Below are 16,491 nucleotides of genomic sequence, written 5' to 3' on the forward strand. Positions count from 1 at the left end.
TGTTCACTTCTATTCTATCAGTCAGGTAATTTATGGCTTCGTTCCCATAACCAACAGGAAACCAAAAACGTATGTTCCCACAACTTCCAAGGAAACAAACAGTGCTGTTTATATATCGTGTGAGAGTACACCACATCTCAAATCATAAAATGATATGCCAACTATCTAATCAGAGTAGGTCTGAGGAAATAGTATCTCACTAATGTATTCAATAGTTTTGACTCATATCTTTCTATAAATCACTCTTGACTGGAGTATATGACATTTATTAACGAATTCCGGACAATGTATTCGGAACAGCCCTATGTAAATACATTTTATCTACAGGTATGGATACAACCTAGTGGGAGGAGTTGCCTTTTCTATTGGAACTTTTATGAACTAGGTGCTCTGCTTATTGACATTATTTGGAACATAGCTTAATCCTTTTGACCCAACCAAAAACACGAATCACAATGAATTTACTTATTTCATTTTCCTTTGCCACCATTGTGAATATTCAAGGGGCAGGTGAGTGTGTTCATTTATTTATTCAACCCTAGTAACTAAAATGGGTTGAAACTTGATCTGTTCTTGCATTGGGTATACAATGTTTAGGAAGCTACTCTGAAAATGTAGTTAGCTAAGTTATAAAGCTAAATATATTACAAACTACAGTAAACACTTGGTACTTTGGAATTCCACAACAAATATAATAGAAATGCATTAATAAATAGTAATTTTGGCTGAAATGTAATAAAACAAAGAACTGATGTAACTCACAGTAGCGGATCAATCAGAAGGCAAAATGTTCAGTGTGTATGAAATATAAATGGTCAATTATAGAGACTTGATTAGCCCAACTGCCTGCTTATTTTAAGGAAATATCCAATGTTTTTGTCAAAGCTTACCCCACTATGTGGTGATGAAACTACTGAATTAGATACATGATTTTGAAATTCAACTATCACTGTCTCAGAGAATGAAATGTTCTGAATATACATTTCTATCATATGTGGCAAGTTAACCTTTCTAATGCTATCTGCCAAAAGCCAATAACATTGGGTGTTCCTTTATAACTGTCTGTATCTGAGTGACAAAGGTTAACCTTAACAGTGAACTTTGCCACACATCTTTGTCCTTAAATCCCTTCTCTAGATTGGTGCTACCAGTCCCAGGTTACATGCGGTGGCAACTGCACAGGTAAAACATATACAGTACATATGTGACAGTATAGATTGCCTCTGTGTTGTATTTTAATTAGCGAACAGGTGTCCAGAGGATCAGGGTTGGTCTAATGATGCTTTATTTTCTGATAAAGAAACAAACATCCATCAATGAAATGTTGTGCTGCCCTTATGCACCAACTCTTCTGTAAAGTATAAATTAACAACAGGGGACATGAATAGCCATGCTAGCCCAATGACGACATGTGCAGAGAAAACTACAATAACGCAAATCAATTCAAATCAAATGTTATTGGTCACATACACATGGTTATCAGATGTTAATGCGAGTGTAGCAAAATGCTTGTGCTTCTAGTTCCAACAGTGCAGTAATATCTAACAAGTAATCTAACAATTCCACAACAACTAATACACACATATCTAAAGGGATGGAATAAGAATATGCACATATAAATATACGGATGAGCGATGACCAAGCGGCATAGGCAAGATGCAATAGATGGTATAAAATACAGTGTATACATATGAGATGAGTATGTAAGATATGTAAACATTATTAAAGTGTCATTATTAAAATGACCAGTGATCCATTTATTAAAGTGGCCAATGATTTTGAGTCTGTATGTAGGCAGCGGCCTCTCTGTGTTAGTGATGGTTAAACAGTCTGATGGCCTTGAGGTAGAAGCGTTTTTTCAGTCTCTCGGTCCCAGCTTTGATGCACCTCTACTGACCTCACCTTGTGCATGGTAGCGGGGTGAACAGGCAGTGGCTCGGGTGGTTGTTGTCCTTGATGATGTTTTTGACCTTCCTGCGACATTGGGTGCTATAGGTTTCCTGGAGGGCAGGTAGTTTGCCCCCAGTGACGCGTTGTGCAGACCGCACCACCCTCTGGAGAGCCTTACCGTTGTGGGCAGTGCAGTTGCCATACCAGGCGGTGATACAGCCAGACAGGATGCTCTCAATTGTGCATCCGTAAAAGTTTATGAGGGTTTTAGGTGACATGGAAGTTAGAGTAGCAGTGATCCAGTGAATTGCCCGCACGAGTGCTACAATCAATACGCTGGTAGAATTTAGGTAGACTTGTTCTCAAATGTGCTTTGTTAAAATCCCCAGATACAATAAATGCAGCCTGAGGATATAAGGTTTCCAGTTTGCATAGAGTCCAGTGAAGTTCCTTGAGGGCTGTCGTGGTATCGGCTTGAGGGGGATATACACGGCTGTGACAATCATCAACGAGAATTCTCTTGGGAGATAATATTGTCCCCACTTGATTGTAAGGAATTCTAGGTCAGGTGAACAAATGGACTTGAGTTCCTGTATGTTGTTACGATTACACATGAGTCGTTAATTATGAAGCATACACCCCCGCTAACTAGCTAGCATGTACAGCATTCACAAATCAACAGATACAAATCACAATATACTGGTAGTAGACCATAATATTACAATGTCAGTGACTATATACACTCAATATCTGTGTTTTAACATAATGGATTGACAAGGATTTTCATGGGACAATTTTACTTGAACCTCTTCCACATACAGTAGAAATGGAAGAGGTAAGGGAGGGCAGGGAATGTTTATGAGGGAGAATACAGAAGGAGAAGGAAGTGTGAGACATTAAAAAGGGAACTTACAACAACAAAAGGAATGTACACTAATATCAGGCATGGGAACTACTACAATTTTGTGTAATTATAAAACATGAAATTCAGCACTTGTTGCACATATATTTGCTAAAATACCCATGGGAATCAAAGTTCTTTAAACATTTTTATTTAACTAGGCAAGTCAGTTAAGAACAAATTCTTATTTTCAATGACAGCCTAGGAACAGTGGGTTAACTGCCTTGTTGAGGGGCAAAAAAAACAGATTTTTACCTTGTCAGCGTGGGGATTTGATTTTGCAACCTTCCAGTTACTAGTCCAACACTCTAACCACTAGGCTATCTGCCACCCCAAATCAAACATAACTAATGTTCTGTCTCAATATTCGCTGAGAAGGACCTGATGGTTGGGCAACGGTTGCTGGGACATGTGACGGAAGAGCCCAGTCTCCAATTAACATTGTGACGAGAAGAACCCTACCAGACGGACGCCTTACACCATTCACATTCACTGGGTACCAAGAGGCCTTCCACGGTTTCATCACAAACAATGGTCACACTGGTAAGTTGCTATATAGATGCTGCATTACATTTACAGTACAATGTCCCCTACTAATGATACAGTATATCAGCATGGTGTATTGTAGTTGTATTGAACATGAATAGCAAGGCCTATTCACCCTTTTAATGCCTTGATATTTCACAGATTTTATATATAAACTCAAAGCTCCATAACATAGACTGAACAAAACAATAGTACAGTACATGCAAGGTCCATGGACTCCACATATCTGCTCTTACATGGACTAAAGCTTTCATATCTCTGCAGTTCAAGTGGACCTGCCTGCCACAGCGAAGGTTCAGGGTGGAGATCTGGCGGTGCCATACAAGGCAGTACAGCTCCACCTGCACTGGGGCAAGGATGGAGGCCCTGGATCAGAGCACACTATTGATGGAGAACGATATCCCATGGAGGTTTGATGACCAAAAGAAAGGAAACATTCACAATACATTTTCATGCTCTTGATTTGTGTTTATTGCATTGTTTTTACTGTCATTTGGGTACAGCATGTGTACAGTAATTACACAGCGATCACATTTACATAACTATGAGTGTTCACATTTGATTTATTTGTCCTCAGCTGCATATTGTTAATATAAAAGAGGAATACAACTCTTTGGCTGAAGCTCTGAAAGACACTGCAGGGGTTGGAGTTCTTGGATTCTTTTATGAGGTATTAACTATGAGATTATCCATGAGATGTACAACTGTAATATTTTTATTTGGGTTGTTAGGACATTTGATTGATGATACTTATCTTATATTTTCAGGAATCAAGAAGCTCCAACAAAAAATATGACGCCATTGTAAATGCTCTGAACACTATCAAACATCCCAGTAAGTCATATAATCCCATAAACAACAGCCATTGTTATGTATTATTTTATGGGATGGAACCAGGTAGATAATACTCCAGGATCAGGATCATACAGGGATAGGCCTATGGGAAAGTGCCCATAGTTTCCAGTCACATTGGCATAAGTGCCAAAAGTCTAAAGTACAACTTGCATTTTTCAAAGATGTCAAAAGTTTAATTGCCTCATGTACAAGATACAGCAGGTGTAAAATAATACAGTTAAATATGTAACTTCTTTAGGATTGGTCTGTCCCCTGCGGGATGGTTGAGCTAACATAGGCTAATGCGATTAGCATGAGGTTGTAAGTAACAGGAAAATGTCCTAGGACATAGCCATATCTGATATTGACAGGAAGCTTAAATTCTTGTTAATCTAACTGCACTGTCCAATTTACAGTAGCTGTTACAGTGAAATAATTCCATGCTATTGTTTGAGGAGAGTGCACAGTTTTGAACATGAAAACTTATTAATAAACAAATTAGGCACATTTGGGCATTCTTGATACAAAAGTTGGAACAGAAATACAATGGTTCATTGGATCAGTCTGAAACGTTGCACATACATTGATGCCGTCTAGTGGCCAAAATCTAAATTGCACCTGGACTGGAATAATACATTATGGCCTTTCTCATTTCAAAAATGATTGTACCAAAGAAATACAAAAGAACAGTTGGTTTTTTCTTTGTATTATCTTTTACCAGATCTAATGTGTTATATTATCCTACATTCCTTTCACATTTCCACAAACTTCAAAGTGTTTACTTTCAAATGGTACCAATAATATGCATATCCTTGCTTCAGGGCCTGAGCTACAGACAGTTAGTTTTGGGTATGAAAAGGGGCCAATCCTTAAGAGTTAACTTGCAAGCTCTTTCCCAACAATGCAATAACGGTAATATACAGTTCCTTCAGAAATTGACTCGGGTCGGGTCGGGTGTGGCTGGGCTGGGCTGTGGAGGACGCACTGCTCTCGACCTTCACCTCTCCCGAGTCCGTACAGGAGTTTCAGCGATGAGACAAGACTAACAATCAATTGGATACCACGAAAATGGGGAAAAATGTTGTTGTCAAAGTGAAATTATGTTTTTAGAAATGTGTACAAATTCATTAAAAATGAAAAGATTAAATATCTTGAGTCAACAACTATTCAACCCCTTTGTTAAGGCAAGCCTAAATAAATTCAGGAGTAAAAATTATCTTAACAAGTCACATAATAAATTGCATGGATTTTTTTTATGACTATCTAATCTTTTTATGACTACATCATCTCTGTAATTTTTTTATGACTACATCAAATCAAATTTGATTTGTCACATACACATGGTTAGCAGATGTTAATGGAAGTGTAGCGAAATGCTTGTGATCTAGTTCCGACCATGCAGTAATATGTAACAAGTAATCTAACCTAACAATTTCACAACAACTACCTTATACACACACAAGTGTAAAGGAATGAAATAAGAATATGTACATAAAAATATATGAATGAGTGATGGCCAAACGGCATAGGGAAGATGCAGTAGATGGTATAGAGTACAGTATATACATATGAGATGAGTAATGTAGGGTATGTCAACATTATATAAAGTGACATTGTTTAAAGTGGCTGGTGATACTTCATACATATAATTATCTGTAAGGTCTCTCGGTCCAGCAGTGAATTACAAACACAGATTCAACTCTATTGGTAGATGGGTAAAAAAAAGCAGACATTGAATATCCCTTTGAGCATGGTGAAGTTTTTAATTACACTTTGGATGGGGTATCCATACACCCAGTCACTACAAAGATACACCCGTCCTTCCTAACTCATTTGCCGGAGAGGAAGGAAACCGCTCAGGTGACTTTAAAACAGTTACAGCATTTAATGGATCAACACAATTATAGATAGTCCACAATACTCACCTAATTGACAGAGTGAATTGAAAGAAACCTGTACAGAATAAAAAATATTCCAAAACATGCATCCAGTTTGCAACAAAGGCACTAACGTAATACTGGAAACATTTTGGCAAAGCAATTCGCTTTTTGCCCTGAATACAAAGTGTTATGTTTGGGGAAAATCCAACACATTACTGTGTACCATTCTTCATATTTTCAAGCATAGTGATGGCTGCATCATGTTATGCGTATGCTTTAAATCGTTAAGGACTAGGGAGTTTTTCAGGATAAGAAAGACATGGAATGAAACTAAGCACAGGCAAATCCTTGAGGAAAATCTGGTTCAGTCTATTTTCCACCAGATTAATTCATCTTTCAGCATGACAATAACCTTAAATACAAGGCCAAATCTACACTGGAGTTTCTTACCAAGAAGACAGTGAATGTTCCTGAGTGGCCAAATTACAGTTTTGATTTAAATCTACTTGAAAATCTATGGCAAGACCTGAAAATGTTGCAAAATCCATTTGTGGAAAGCTCTTAGAGGCTTACCCAGAAAGACACAGATGTAATCGCTGCCAAAGGTACTTCTACTAAGTATTGGCTCAGGGGTGTGAATACTTATCTAAATAAGATACTTATGTATTTCATTTTCAATAAATGTACAAACATTTCTAAAAACATGTTTTCACTGTCATTATAGGGTAATGGATGTAGATGCGTAAAAAAAAAGAAGATAATTGTATCCGTAACACATGAGAATAAGTCAAGAGGTATGAATACTTTCTGAATGCACTGTAGATGAGAAGAAACACACGTGAAATACGAGAAAATAAAAAAATTGAAACATGAGAATGCAGTTATATACAAGTCAGTGCCAGTGCCAGTAATACAATGTGCAGGGGTACTGGAGTGATTGGAATAGGTATGAACATGAAAATGGGGTAAAAGTGACTAGTAGCAGGATAAATTGCAATCTTAATAATAATCATAATAATCAATAAAGCAGCAGTGAACGGTAATAGTAATCACTATGGTAGCTATGTGGTGTGTGCATTGTGATGTGTGTGTGTGTGTGTGTGAGTGTACAGATATAGGATTTTAATTTGAGCCAGCCTACTACAGTAGGAAAATAATCCTGCAGCAACAGGAAATGTGAATTATATGGATTATAATTCATAGACAATTTTGTAGGGGTTGATATATTTTTTGTAAGGGGAAATCAAGTCTGAAATTTCAAAGTGGAAATGTGAGAGTTTCCTTTTACGAATGTGGAGACCAATTTCTAACATGTATGGACCACTGATGTATAAAATAACCAAGACCTTAATCACGCAGCTGACCAATTTCCGCAATATTTTAGTTCTGGGTTTAACAAGATTAACCAAGAAGAAGTGACTGGCTGCAATCCACACTTTGGCTTTGGTATAAAAGTCACTGCCTAGAAACTCATATATTAGCATTTTTAGACTAAAAACATTATTTTACCTAGCATAACACTATTACAACAGGGTGACTGTTTTGTAATAAAATTGTAAGTATATTCTCTTAAACATCCACTGTATTGTGTGCTTATTGTTAAACCATTGATATGTGCTAGTAGTCATTTTGAGACCTTAAGGAGCATGTTCATCTTTTTGTGAGAAATGATACCGGTCACTCAAAACCAGGGGTTGCAACCGGTTCAGAGAACAGAAATGAAAACCGAAAAATAACAAAATGTTAAGAGAAACGGAAACAGAACCAGGAACGAAAGGGATCTCTAGTGTTACAGAACTGTTATTTTCAAATCTTGAGAACGAGTTAATAACATTCTTTTTAGTTCCAAAAGTATTCCTAATGTCTAGTATGTAATTCTGTATAATTACAATGTTAGTATAGCCTAAACATGTTCAAATTCACGTCATGATGCTCAGCGTTTCAAGCCAAGCAGCATGTCGCTCTCTCCCAACCCGTGAAATTTCAGTCGGATCTTGCGCCTGCACTTATCTGACCAATCAAACATGTAAACAACTCTTACCTCTTGGGCTCCCGAGTGGTGCAGTGGTCTAAGACACTGCATCTCCGTGTAAGAGGTGTCACTACAGTCCCTGGTTTGAATCCAGGCTTAATCACATCTGGCCGTGATTTAGAGACCCATAGATTGTCTGGGTTTGGCTGGGATAGGCCATCATTGCAAATAAGAATTAGTTCTTAACTGATTTGCCTAGTTAAATAAAAATACCTGTTCCACAGCAAGCTGCTCAGGTGGCACTAATTGGAGGAGTAATTTAACTGAGCTAAATGTAATTTCACAAATGATTTCACAGTTTAAGAAATTAACAAAAAGGAACTATATCAACTGTTACTTTTTTGGGGTTCAAACCGCTTTAGGACTTTATTTTCTGGTCAGAACACTGGAACAAAACATAGGGGTTCTGCTCGGAACAGAACCATTGAAAAAGTATTTTGGTTCCAGCCCCTGATCAAAACATTTATAAAGTATTTATTAAGTATAAATATCCCAGACTTTAGATGAGTCCACGCAAAAATACTTAACTAGTGACTAGTAAATGGTTTATAAGGACCTACTGCATATTAAACATCTTACAAATGATCCTATGAATCATTATTAAATAGGTTACTAACTTTTACAAATGTGGGTGTAAATGATGAATAAAATATTGAATAATCCATTATAAATGCTTTAATACGTGCAGTTATTATAAAGTGCTCCCCAAGTGCAAATGGTCAAATTAAGATCCTACATCTGTATGTGTGTGGCGTCAGTAGTGAGTGTGTGAGCGTGGGTGCATGAGTGCGTGTACATGTGGGTATGTGTGAATGAGAAGAGTGTCAGTGTAGGTGTGTGTGCCTGAGTGGTAGACCTGTGGTTGAGCATGGAGACAAAGCAGGTAGTCAGTGGGGAAAGTCGGGTGGCTGGAATCCTTGGCAACTGTATATTTATTTTCCATTGTATTTATTGTGTCCAACTTTAGGCTCAAACACTACCCTTAGTGAAGTGTCCCTGGACATGCTCATCCCCTCTCGGAGTAATATGACCAGCTACTTCCGCTACAATGGCTCTCTCACCACACCCGCCTGTGTAGAATCTGTCGTCTGGACAATGTTCGAAAATACCATTCCTCTCAGCAGGCAACAGGTGCTTTACGGATTCACCTTTGACATTATACTGTACCTCACCTATGCCACCTTTATACCTGTACAATCATACAATTACCTGCTGTCAGGAAATTAACTGTAAAACTGCAAATGGTTAACTCTGCCCCATAACAATTTGTGTAGAATTGCAAGAAATTTGCCGTTTCCCCCCAAAACAATCTCAGACCTTTTGGGGGCCATTCGAAACTGTGGTACGCCACTGGTCTAACATGTTTTCATCTTGGTGTCTTACAGCTTGCTGCATTTTCTCAGCTTCAGTTTGCTGATGGAAAGCCTATGGTGGGAACCTATCGCCCAGTCCAGCTATTGAATGGTCGCCAGGTGTATCGCTCTGGAAGTCAAGTTGTCTTAGTCAGCACTCTGCTACTCATCACCTCTGTGATATCAGCCATTGGACTCCCACTGCCCAACTAAATACCAGGATCTTTGGATTTGGGTATCAGTGAATTAGAGAGTGCCTGATATTGCCAAAATCTCAAATGCTTATATTTCGCTTTGCTATGCAGATGTTCTCTTTCAAGTTGACTTTACTTGCCAAATTATAGTTGATACAGTTTATTCAAGGGGGTAATGTGTTTAAGGACACCGCATAAATAATGCACCAAGACATTTTATATTTTTATTGTTATGTGTAAAATAATACTTGAGAGGGCATTGATCCAAGCATTGTTTTGACCCTCTTATTACCTTCTTCATATCATTATTGTTAATATTTAGTTAACCTCATAAACTTCCTATTGCTATTGAACAGTCAATGTCATTATGTGACCTGTGCTTTCCACAGAACCAGCAACACAACTGGTGAGAATCAGTATCAAAAACATTATCAAGTGAATGAGATACTGTAGAATAGTATAGAAAAAGTATATACATATGAGATGAGTAATGCCAGATATGTAAACATTAAGTGGCTAAGATACCGTAGAATAGTATAGAATACAGCATATCCATAAGAGAAGAATAATGCCAGATATGTAAATATTATTAAAGTGACTAGTGCTCCATTATTAAAGTGGCCAGTGATTTCTAGTCTATGCCTATAGGCAGCAGCCTCTAATGTGCTAGTGATGGCTGTTTAACAGTCAGATGGCCTTGAGGCGGCAGGTAGCCTAGTGGTTAGAGCATTGGACTAGCAACTGGAAGGTTGCAAGATTGAATCCCCGAGCTGACAAGCAAAAAAATTGCCGTTCTGCTCCTGAACAAGGCAATTAACCCACTGTTCCTAGGCCATCATTGAAAATAAGATTTTTTTCATAACTGACTTGCCTAGTTAAATGAAGGTAAAATAAAAATAGAAGCTGTTTTTCAGTCTCTCGGTCCCAGCTATAAGGTGTACCAATTCAGTTAAAGCTATAAAGCTAACAACATATTGTTTTTTCTTCACTTTATTCACACTATAACTAAGAATAGTGGCGCAGTGGTCTAAGTCACTGCATCTCAGTGCAAGAGGCGTCACTACAGTCCCTAGTTTGATTCCAGGCTGTATCACATCCGGCTGTGATTGGGAGTCCCAAAGGGCGGTGCCCAATTGGCCCAGCGTTGTCCGAGTTTGGCCGTCATTGTAAATAAGAATTTGCTTTTAACTGGCTTGCCTGTTTAAAGAAAGGTAAATAAAAATAATAAGAAAAAAAGGCTATTACGATTTATTCTTATGTAATTTCTTCAACAGTCCACCAAGTGGCAGTAATGGGTATCAGAGCACACCTACCATTCCTCTCTGCATCCTTTTTGACCACCACACAGCACAAAGCAATGCAAGATGTACAACTCCTACTTTCTTATTTCCACCCAAAAGCAGTTGTCGTCGCCTCCCCACACACTTCACGGATTATTGATACAATAGAAATGGCTGCAATGGCAGATTCAGCGGTTTCCATAAGGGGTCTGTTGTCGGTCGTTTCTCTTGTGGTCATATAACCATGTGTTTTAACTGAATATATAACTTCCACTCTGTAGACTTTAGACTTCCCATAGCCAGGTCAGGTTAGTCAGGACACCCCACACCTAACAATGTCACACTAGTCTAATCAGGGATAATTCAATCAATCCCTAGTCAACAACCTGTGGATAATAGCCACTGATTCCATTTAGGGCACTTCTTGTTTAGATACAGGTAGGCTACACTATCCATTTCACCTTAAGTAATCCCATGTTAAAAATAAATAGCACTGCAGTGAGTTGAACCAGGGGAATAATCTACCACCTACTCAATTATGTTTGGCTATTGCTGTAGGCAGTGGCAATTTTAGCATGTAAATATTGGTGGGGCAAAAAAAAAATGGGATGCATGCCAGCAAAGCCACTACACAACACAACACTAAACAATGCATTAATTTCACTATAACGGTGCCCACAAACTGTCAGGGCCTACATAAAGCTGTCCTAACACCAGTCCTAATACATTACCACTGTTACACCTGGCTATCAGCGCAGCCTTGTCTGGCAGCGAAACAGTTCATTCAGCCTAATTTACTGCCTTTTAAAAAAACATATCTGATATGGCTGACTTGCTTAAACAAATGTGGTTTCTAATGACAATTGAGATGTACAAACTATGTCATAAGGGGACAACAAGCGGATAAGAGGCTATTTGTAATTTAGATTAAGACGTTAATGAGCGAGCTAGGATGGACGTAGTCAATATACCTATTTGTTTTGCGCTCTTGAAATGTACAGAATTGAGAACATCGGCTGTTCTTATGGTGTTCTCACAGTACACCAAGTCAGGATAAATAAAGGGGGCATATAAGCAGACATTGGAAGCTCTTAAAATTACTGTTGTGCCTAGTCTCTTACAAAAGCTTTCCAGAACATGCAAACGGCTTTTTATACTGTTCAACATGCCTTGTGTCAATTGAAGCTTATCCTCAATACTGACAAAACTAAACTAATGGTGTTTTCCATTGCAAGAAATAGACCTCTGAACCTTTCACCTATTACTACCTGTCAGGGCAAGGAGATTGAGGTTGTAACTTCATATAAATATCTTGGAATTTTAAATGATGACAGCCTCTTTTAAATTGCATATTCAACAACTTACAAAAAAATTGAAGTTGAAATTGGGATTTTATTTTAGGAATAAGGCCTATTTTCTTTTGAAGCCAGAAGGAGGCTAGTATCAGCTACATTTATGCCTTTACTAGACTATGGGGATATTTTATATATGAATGCTTCCGCTTGTAACGGCCGTTGTTGGTGGAAGAAGGTGAGGACCAAGGTGCAGTGTGCTATGTGTCCATATTTATTAGAATGAACACGGAAATAACAAAAATAACAAAGAGAAACGACCGACAACTGTTCTGGCTGGTGTAGACACACAACAGAAAACAGGCTTCCTAAATATGGTTCTCATTCAGGAACATCGAATGACAGCTGCCTCTGATTGAGAACCATACCAGGCCAAACAGAAATAGCAAATCATAGAAAAACTAACATAGACAACTCACCAAACTCATGCCCTGACCATACTAAAACAAAGACATACCGAGCCTGCCCATCCCTACCTGGCTGAATGCTCCCCGTAGCCAGGCCAGTGTGGCGAGGTGGAATAGCCCGCACTGGGCTGTGCTGGCGAACCGGGGACACCATGCTTAGGGCTGGAGCCATGTACCCAGGCCCGAGGAGACGCACTGGAGACCAGATGCGCTGAGCCGGCTTCATGGCACCTGGCTCGATGCCCAACCTAGCCCGGGCCGATACAAGGAGCTGCTATGTACCGCACCGGGCTATGCCTGCTCACCGGGGACACTGTGCGCCTCACGGCATAACACGGTGCCTGCCCGGTCCACCTCTCTCCACGGTAAGCACGGGGAGTTGGCTCAGGTCTCCTACCTGACTTAGCCACACTCCCCGTGTGCCTCCCCCCAATACATTTTTGGGGCTGCCAACTCCATTCTCCGGTATCCCTCCTCACACATTGTTCCAGAGAATCCCAGGCGGGCTCCGGCACTCTCCCTGGGTCGACCGACCACCACTCTATTTCGTCCCATGTTGTAACCTCCTCCAGATAGCGCTGCTCCTTACCACGCTGCTTGGTCTTTTGGTGGTGGGTGATTCTGTAACGGCCGTTGTTGGTGGAAGAAGGTGAGGACCAAGGTGCAGTGTGCTATGTGTCCATATTTATTAGAATGAACACGGAAATAACAGAAATAACAAAGAGAAACGACCGACAACAGTTCTGGCTGGTGTAGACACACAACAGAAAACAGGCTTCCTAAATATGGTTCTCATTCAGGGACAATGATTGACAGCTGCCTCTGATTGAGAACCATACCAGGCCAAACACAGAAATAGCAAATCATAGAAAAACTAACATAGACAACCCACCCAACTCACACCTTGACCATACTAAAACAAAGACATAACAAAATAACTAAGGTCAGAACGTGACACCTTCTCTAGTCACTCGTAGGCTCAGTCACCGGTATACTTTTATTTACAAAGCCAATTTGGGTTTACTACTTTTTTATTTGTGCATTTTTATTGTTCAGAAATGTGGTGGGTACTCTCTTCGGTCGCTGGACTTTATCCTGCTAAGTGTTCCAAATGTCCGAACTGAATTTGGTAAAAGGGCTTTTAAGTTCTCTGCGCCATCGTCTTGGAACACCTTACAAAATACTTTTAAACTGGAAGAACTTGTCCCGATTGGTGTTTTTAAATCACTGATGAAAGATTTTGAGGCTGATTCCCTGACCTGTCAATGTTTTTAATTTGCTGTTTTATACTCCTGTGAATTCGATGGTTTTTACTAGATTACTTGTAGTTCTTCATGTTGTCTGTCATTTTTTTGTAATGACTTGGTGCTGCCTATCTTGGCCAGGGCGCTCTTGAAAAAGAGATTTTAATCTCAATGAGTCCTTCCTGGTTAAATTAAATAAAGGTTAAATAACATTTTAAAATATTCAATGATTACATTTCTCTAAAACAGGTTATAGGCTGTTATGTGCACCACCAAGTCAGAACAGTAGGTGGAATTAAGAGGGGTAAATAGATAAAAAATTAGGGGGAGGCACATGGGCTACTAACATCTCACTACACAACAAACACTAGTATTACTTTCTTAGCTACAGTATAAATATCTCCCTGGCATATTACATAATTTATGCAGCAGCATAAAATACATTTTTGGACTTACCTTGTTGTGCTGTGCTCACTCGAACAACACTCGTCATCAAAGTCTGGAATTCCCTGGATTTATGGTGCTTTCAAAACAACTGGGAACTTAGAAAAAAACAAGGTTGAATCATGTTGATGTCATTGATCTTCAGGTCGTAGCTCTAGAAAGAGGCCGGATTTACAATTCAGAGTTGGATGACTGTTCAAAGCTTCTTTTCCCAGTCGGAGCTCGTTTATTCCCGAGTTCACAGTTGTCTTGAACTCAGTGAAGTCAAGTTCTCGCAGTTCCAAGTTAACAGTTGTTTTGAGTGTGGCATAAATCTTCATTGACAACATGTCACGGATGTCGTTGGAAGGAGACCAAGGTGCAGCGTGGTGAGTGTCCATTTTGTGTCCATTTTCTTTTATTATTGCAAATGTCGCCAACAAAACAAGAAACAAAATAAACAACCGTGAAGCTTACGAGGGCTAAGTGCCACTAACACAAGTCAACTACCCACACTGAAAGGAGGGAAAAAGGGCTACCTAAGTATGATTCCCAATCAGAGACAACGATAGCTGTCCCTGATTGAGAACCATATACACAGACAGTTAGGAAAGCTAAGGCTAGCTTTTTCAAACGGAAATTTGCATCCTATAGAACTAACTCAAAAAAGTTCTGGGACACTGTAAAGTCCATGGAGAATAAGAGAATCTCCTCCCAGCTGCCCACTGCTCTGAGGCTAAGAAACACTGTCACCACCAATAAATCCACTATAATTTAGCATTTCAATAAGCATTTCTCTACGGCTGGCCATGCTTTCCACCTGGCTACCCCTACCCCGGTCAACTGCCCGGCACCCTCCACAGCAACCCGCCAAAGCCCCCACCATTTCTCCTTTACCCAAATCCAGATAGCTGATGTTCTGAAAGAGCTTCAAAATCTGGACCCCTACAAATCAGCCGGGCTAGAAAATCTGGACCCTCTCTTTCAAAAATTATCTGTCGAAATTGGTGCAACACCTATTACTAGCCTGTTCAACCTCTCTTTCGTGTTGTCTGAGATTCCCAAAGATTGGAAAGCTGCCTCTAGACCCAAACTGCTAGAGACCTATATCTATCCTACCCTGTCTTTCTAAGGTCTTCGAAAGCCAAGTTAACAAACAGATTACCGACCATTTCAAATCCCACCGTACCTTCTCCGCTATGCAATCTGGTTTCAGAGCTGGTCATGGGTGCACCTCAGCCACGCTCAAGGTCCTAAACGACATCATAACCGCCATCGATAAGAGACATTACTGTGCAGCCGTATTCATCGACCTGGCCAAGGCTTTCGACTCTGTCAATCATCACATTCTTATTGGCAGACTTGACAGCCTTGGTTTCTCAAATGATTGCCTCGCCTGGTTCATCAACTACTTCTCTGATAGAGTTCAGTGTGTCAAATCGGAAGGCCTGTTGTCCGGATCTCTGGCAGTCTCTATGGGGGTGCCACAGGGTTCAATTCTCGGGCCGACTCTCTTCTCTGTATACATAAATGATGTTGCTCTTGCTGCTGGTGATTCTCTGGTACAGCTCTACGCAGACGACACCATTCTGTATACTTCTGGCCCCTCTTTGGACACTGTGTTAACTAACATCCAGACAAGCTTCAATGCCATACAACTCTCTACAACTACAAATACCTAGGTGTCTGGTTAGACTGTAAACTCTCCTTCCAGACTCACATTAAGCATCTCAAATCCAAAATTAAACTAGAATTGGCTTCCTATATCGCAACAAAGCATCCTTCACTCATGCTGCCAAACATACCCTCGTAAAACTGACCACCCTGATCCTCAAAATCGGTGATGTCATCTATAAAATAGCCTCCGACACTCTACTCAACGCAATGCAGTCTATCACAGTGCCATCCGTTTTATCACCAAAGCCCCATACACTACCCACCATTACGACCTGTACGCTCTCGTTGGTTGGCCCTCGCTTCATACTCGTCACCAAACCCACTGGCTACAGGTTATGTAGAAGTCTCTGCTAGGTAAAGCCCCACCTTATCTCAGCTCATTTGTCACCATAGCAGCACCCACTCGTAGCATGCGCTCCAGCAGGTATATCTCACTGGTCACCCCCAAAGCCAATTCCTCCTTTGGTCGTCTTCCCTTC

At 39.9% G+C, this 16,491-nt stretch overlaps 1 protein-coding gene across 2 annotated transcripts; it reads left to right on the forward strand.

Moving 5' to 3' along the window:
• The first annotated feature begins 311 nt into the window (after window positions 1-311).
• Window positions 312-10,868, forward strand: ca4b (carbonic anhydrase IV b). Of its 2 annotated transcripts, XM_029672521.2 has the most exons (8): window positions 325-510; window positions 1,138-1,182; window positions 3,170-3,334; window positions 3,602-3,747; window positions 3,915-4,007; window positions 4,105-4,171; window positions 9,051-9,214; window positions 9,469-10,868. In XM_029672521.2, the coding sequence occupies exons 1-8, from the start codon at window positions 456-458 to the stop codon at window positions 9,646-9,648; spliced, it is 915 nt and encodes a 304-aa protein (XP_029528381.1). In that variant the 5' UTR covers window positions 325-455; the 3' UTR covers window positions 9,649-10,868. The 2 variants fall into 2 exon arrangements, with proteins under 2 accessions (XP_064880536.1, XP_029528381.1); XM_065024464.1 differs by lacking the exons at window positions 9,051-9,214; window positions 9,469-10,868 and adding an exon at window positions 5,095-6,751 and having other exon boundaries at window positions 312-510.
• The last annotated feature ends 5,623 nt before the right edge of the window (window positions 10,869-16,491 follow it).

The sequence above is a fragment of the Oncorhynchus nerka genome, linkage group LG11 (assembly GCF_034236695.1).
Source record: "Oncorhynchus nerka isolate Pitt River linkage group LG11, Oner_Uvic_2.0, whole genome shotgun sequence".
Classification (NCBI taxonomy): domain Eukaryota; kingdom Metazoa; phylum Chordata; class Actinopteri; order Salmoniformes; family Salmonidae; genus Oncorhynchus; species Oncorhynchus nerka.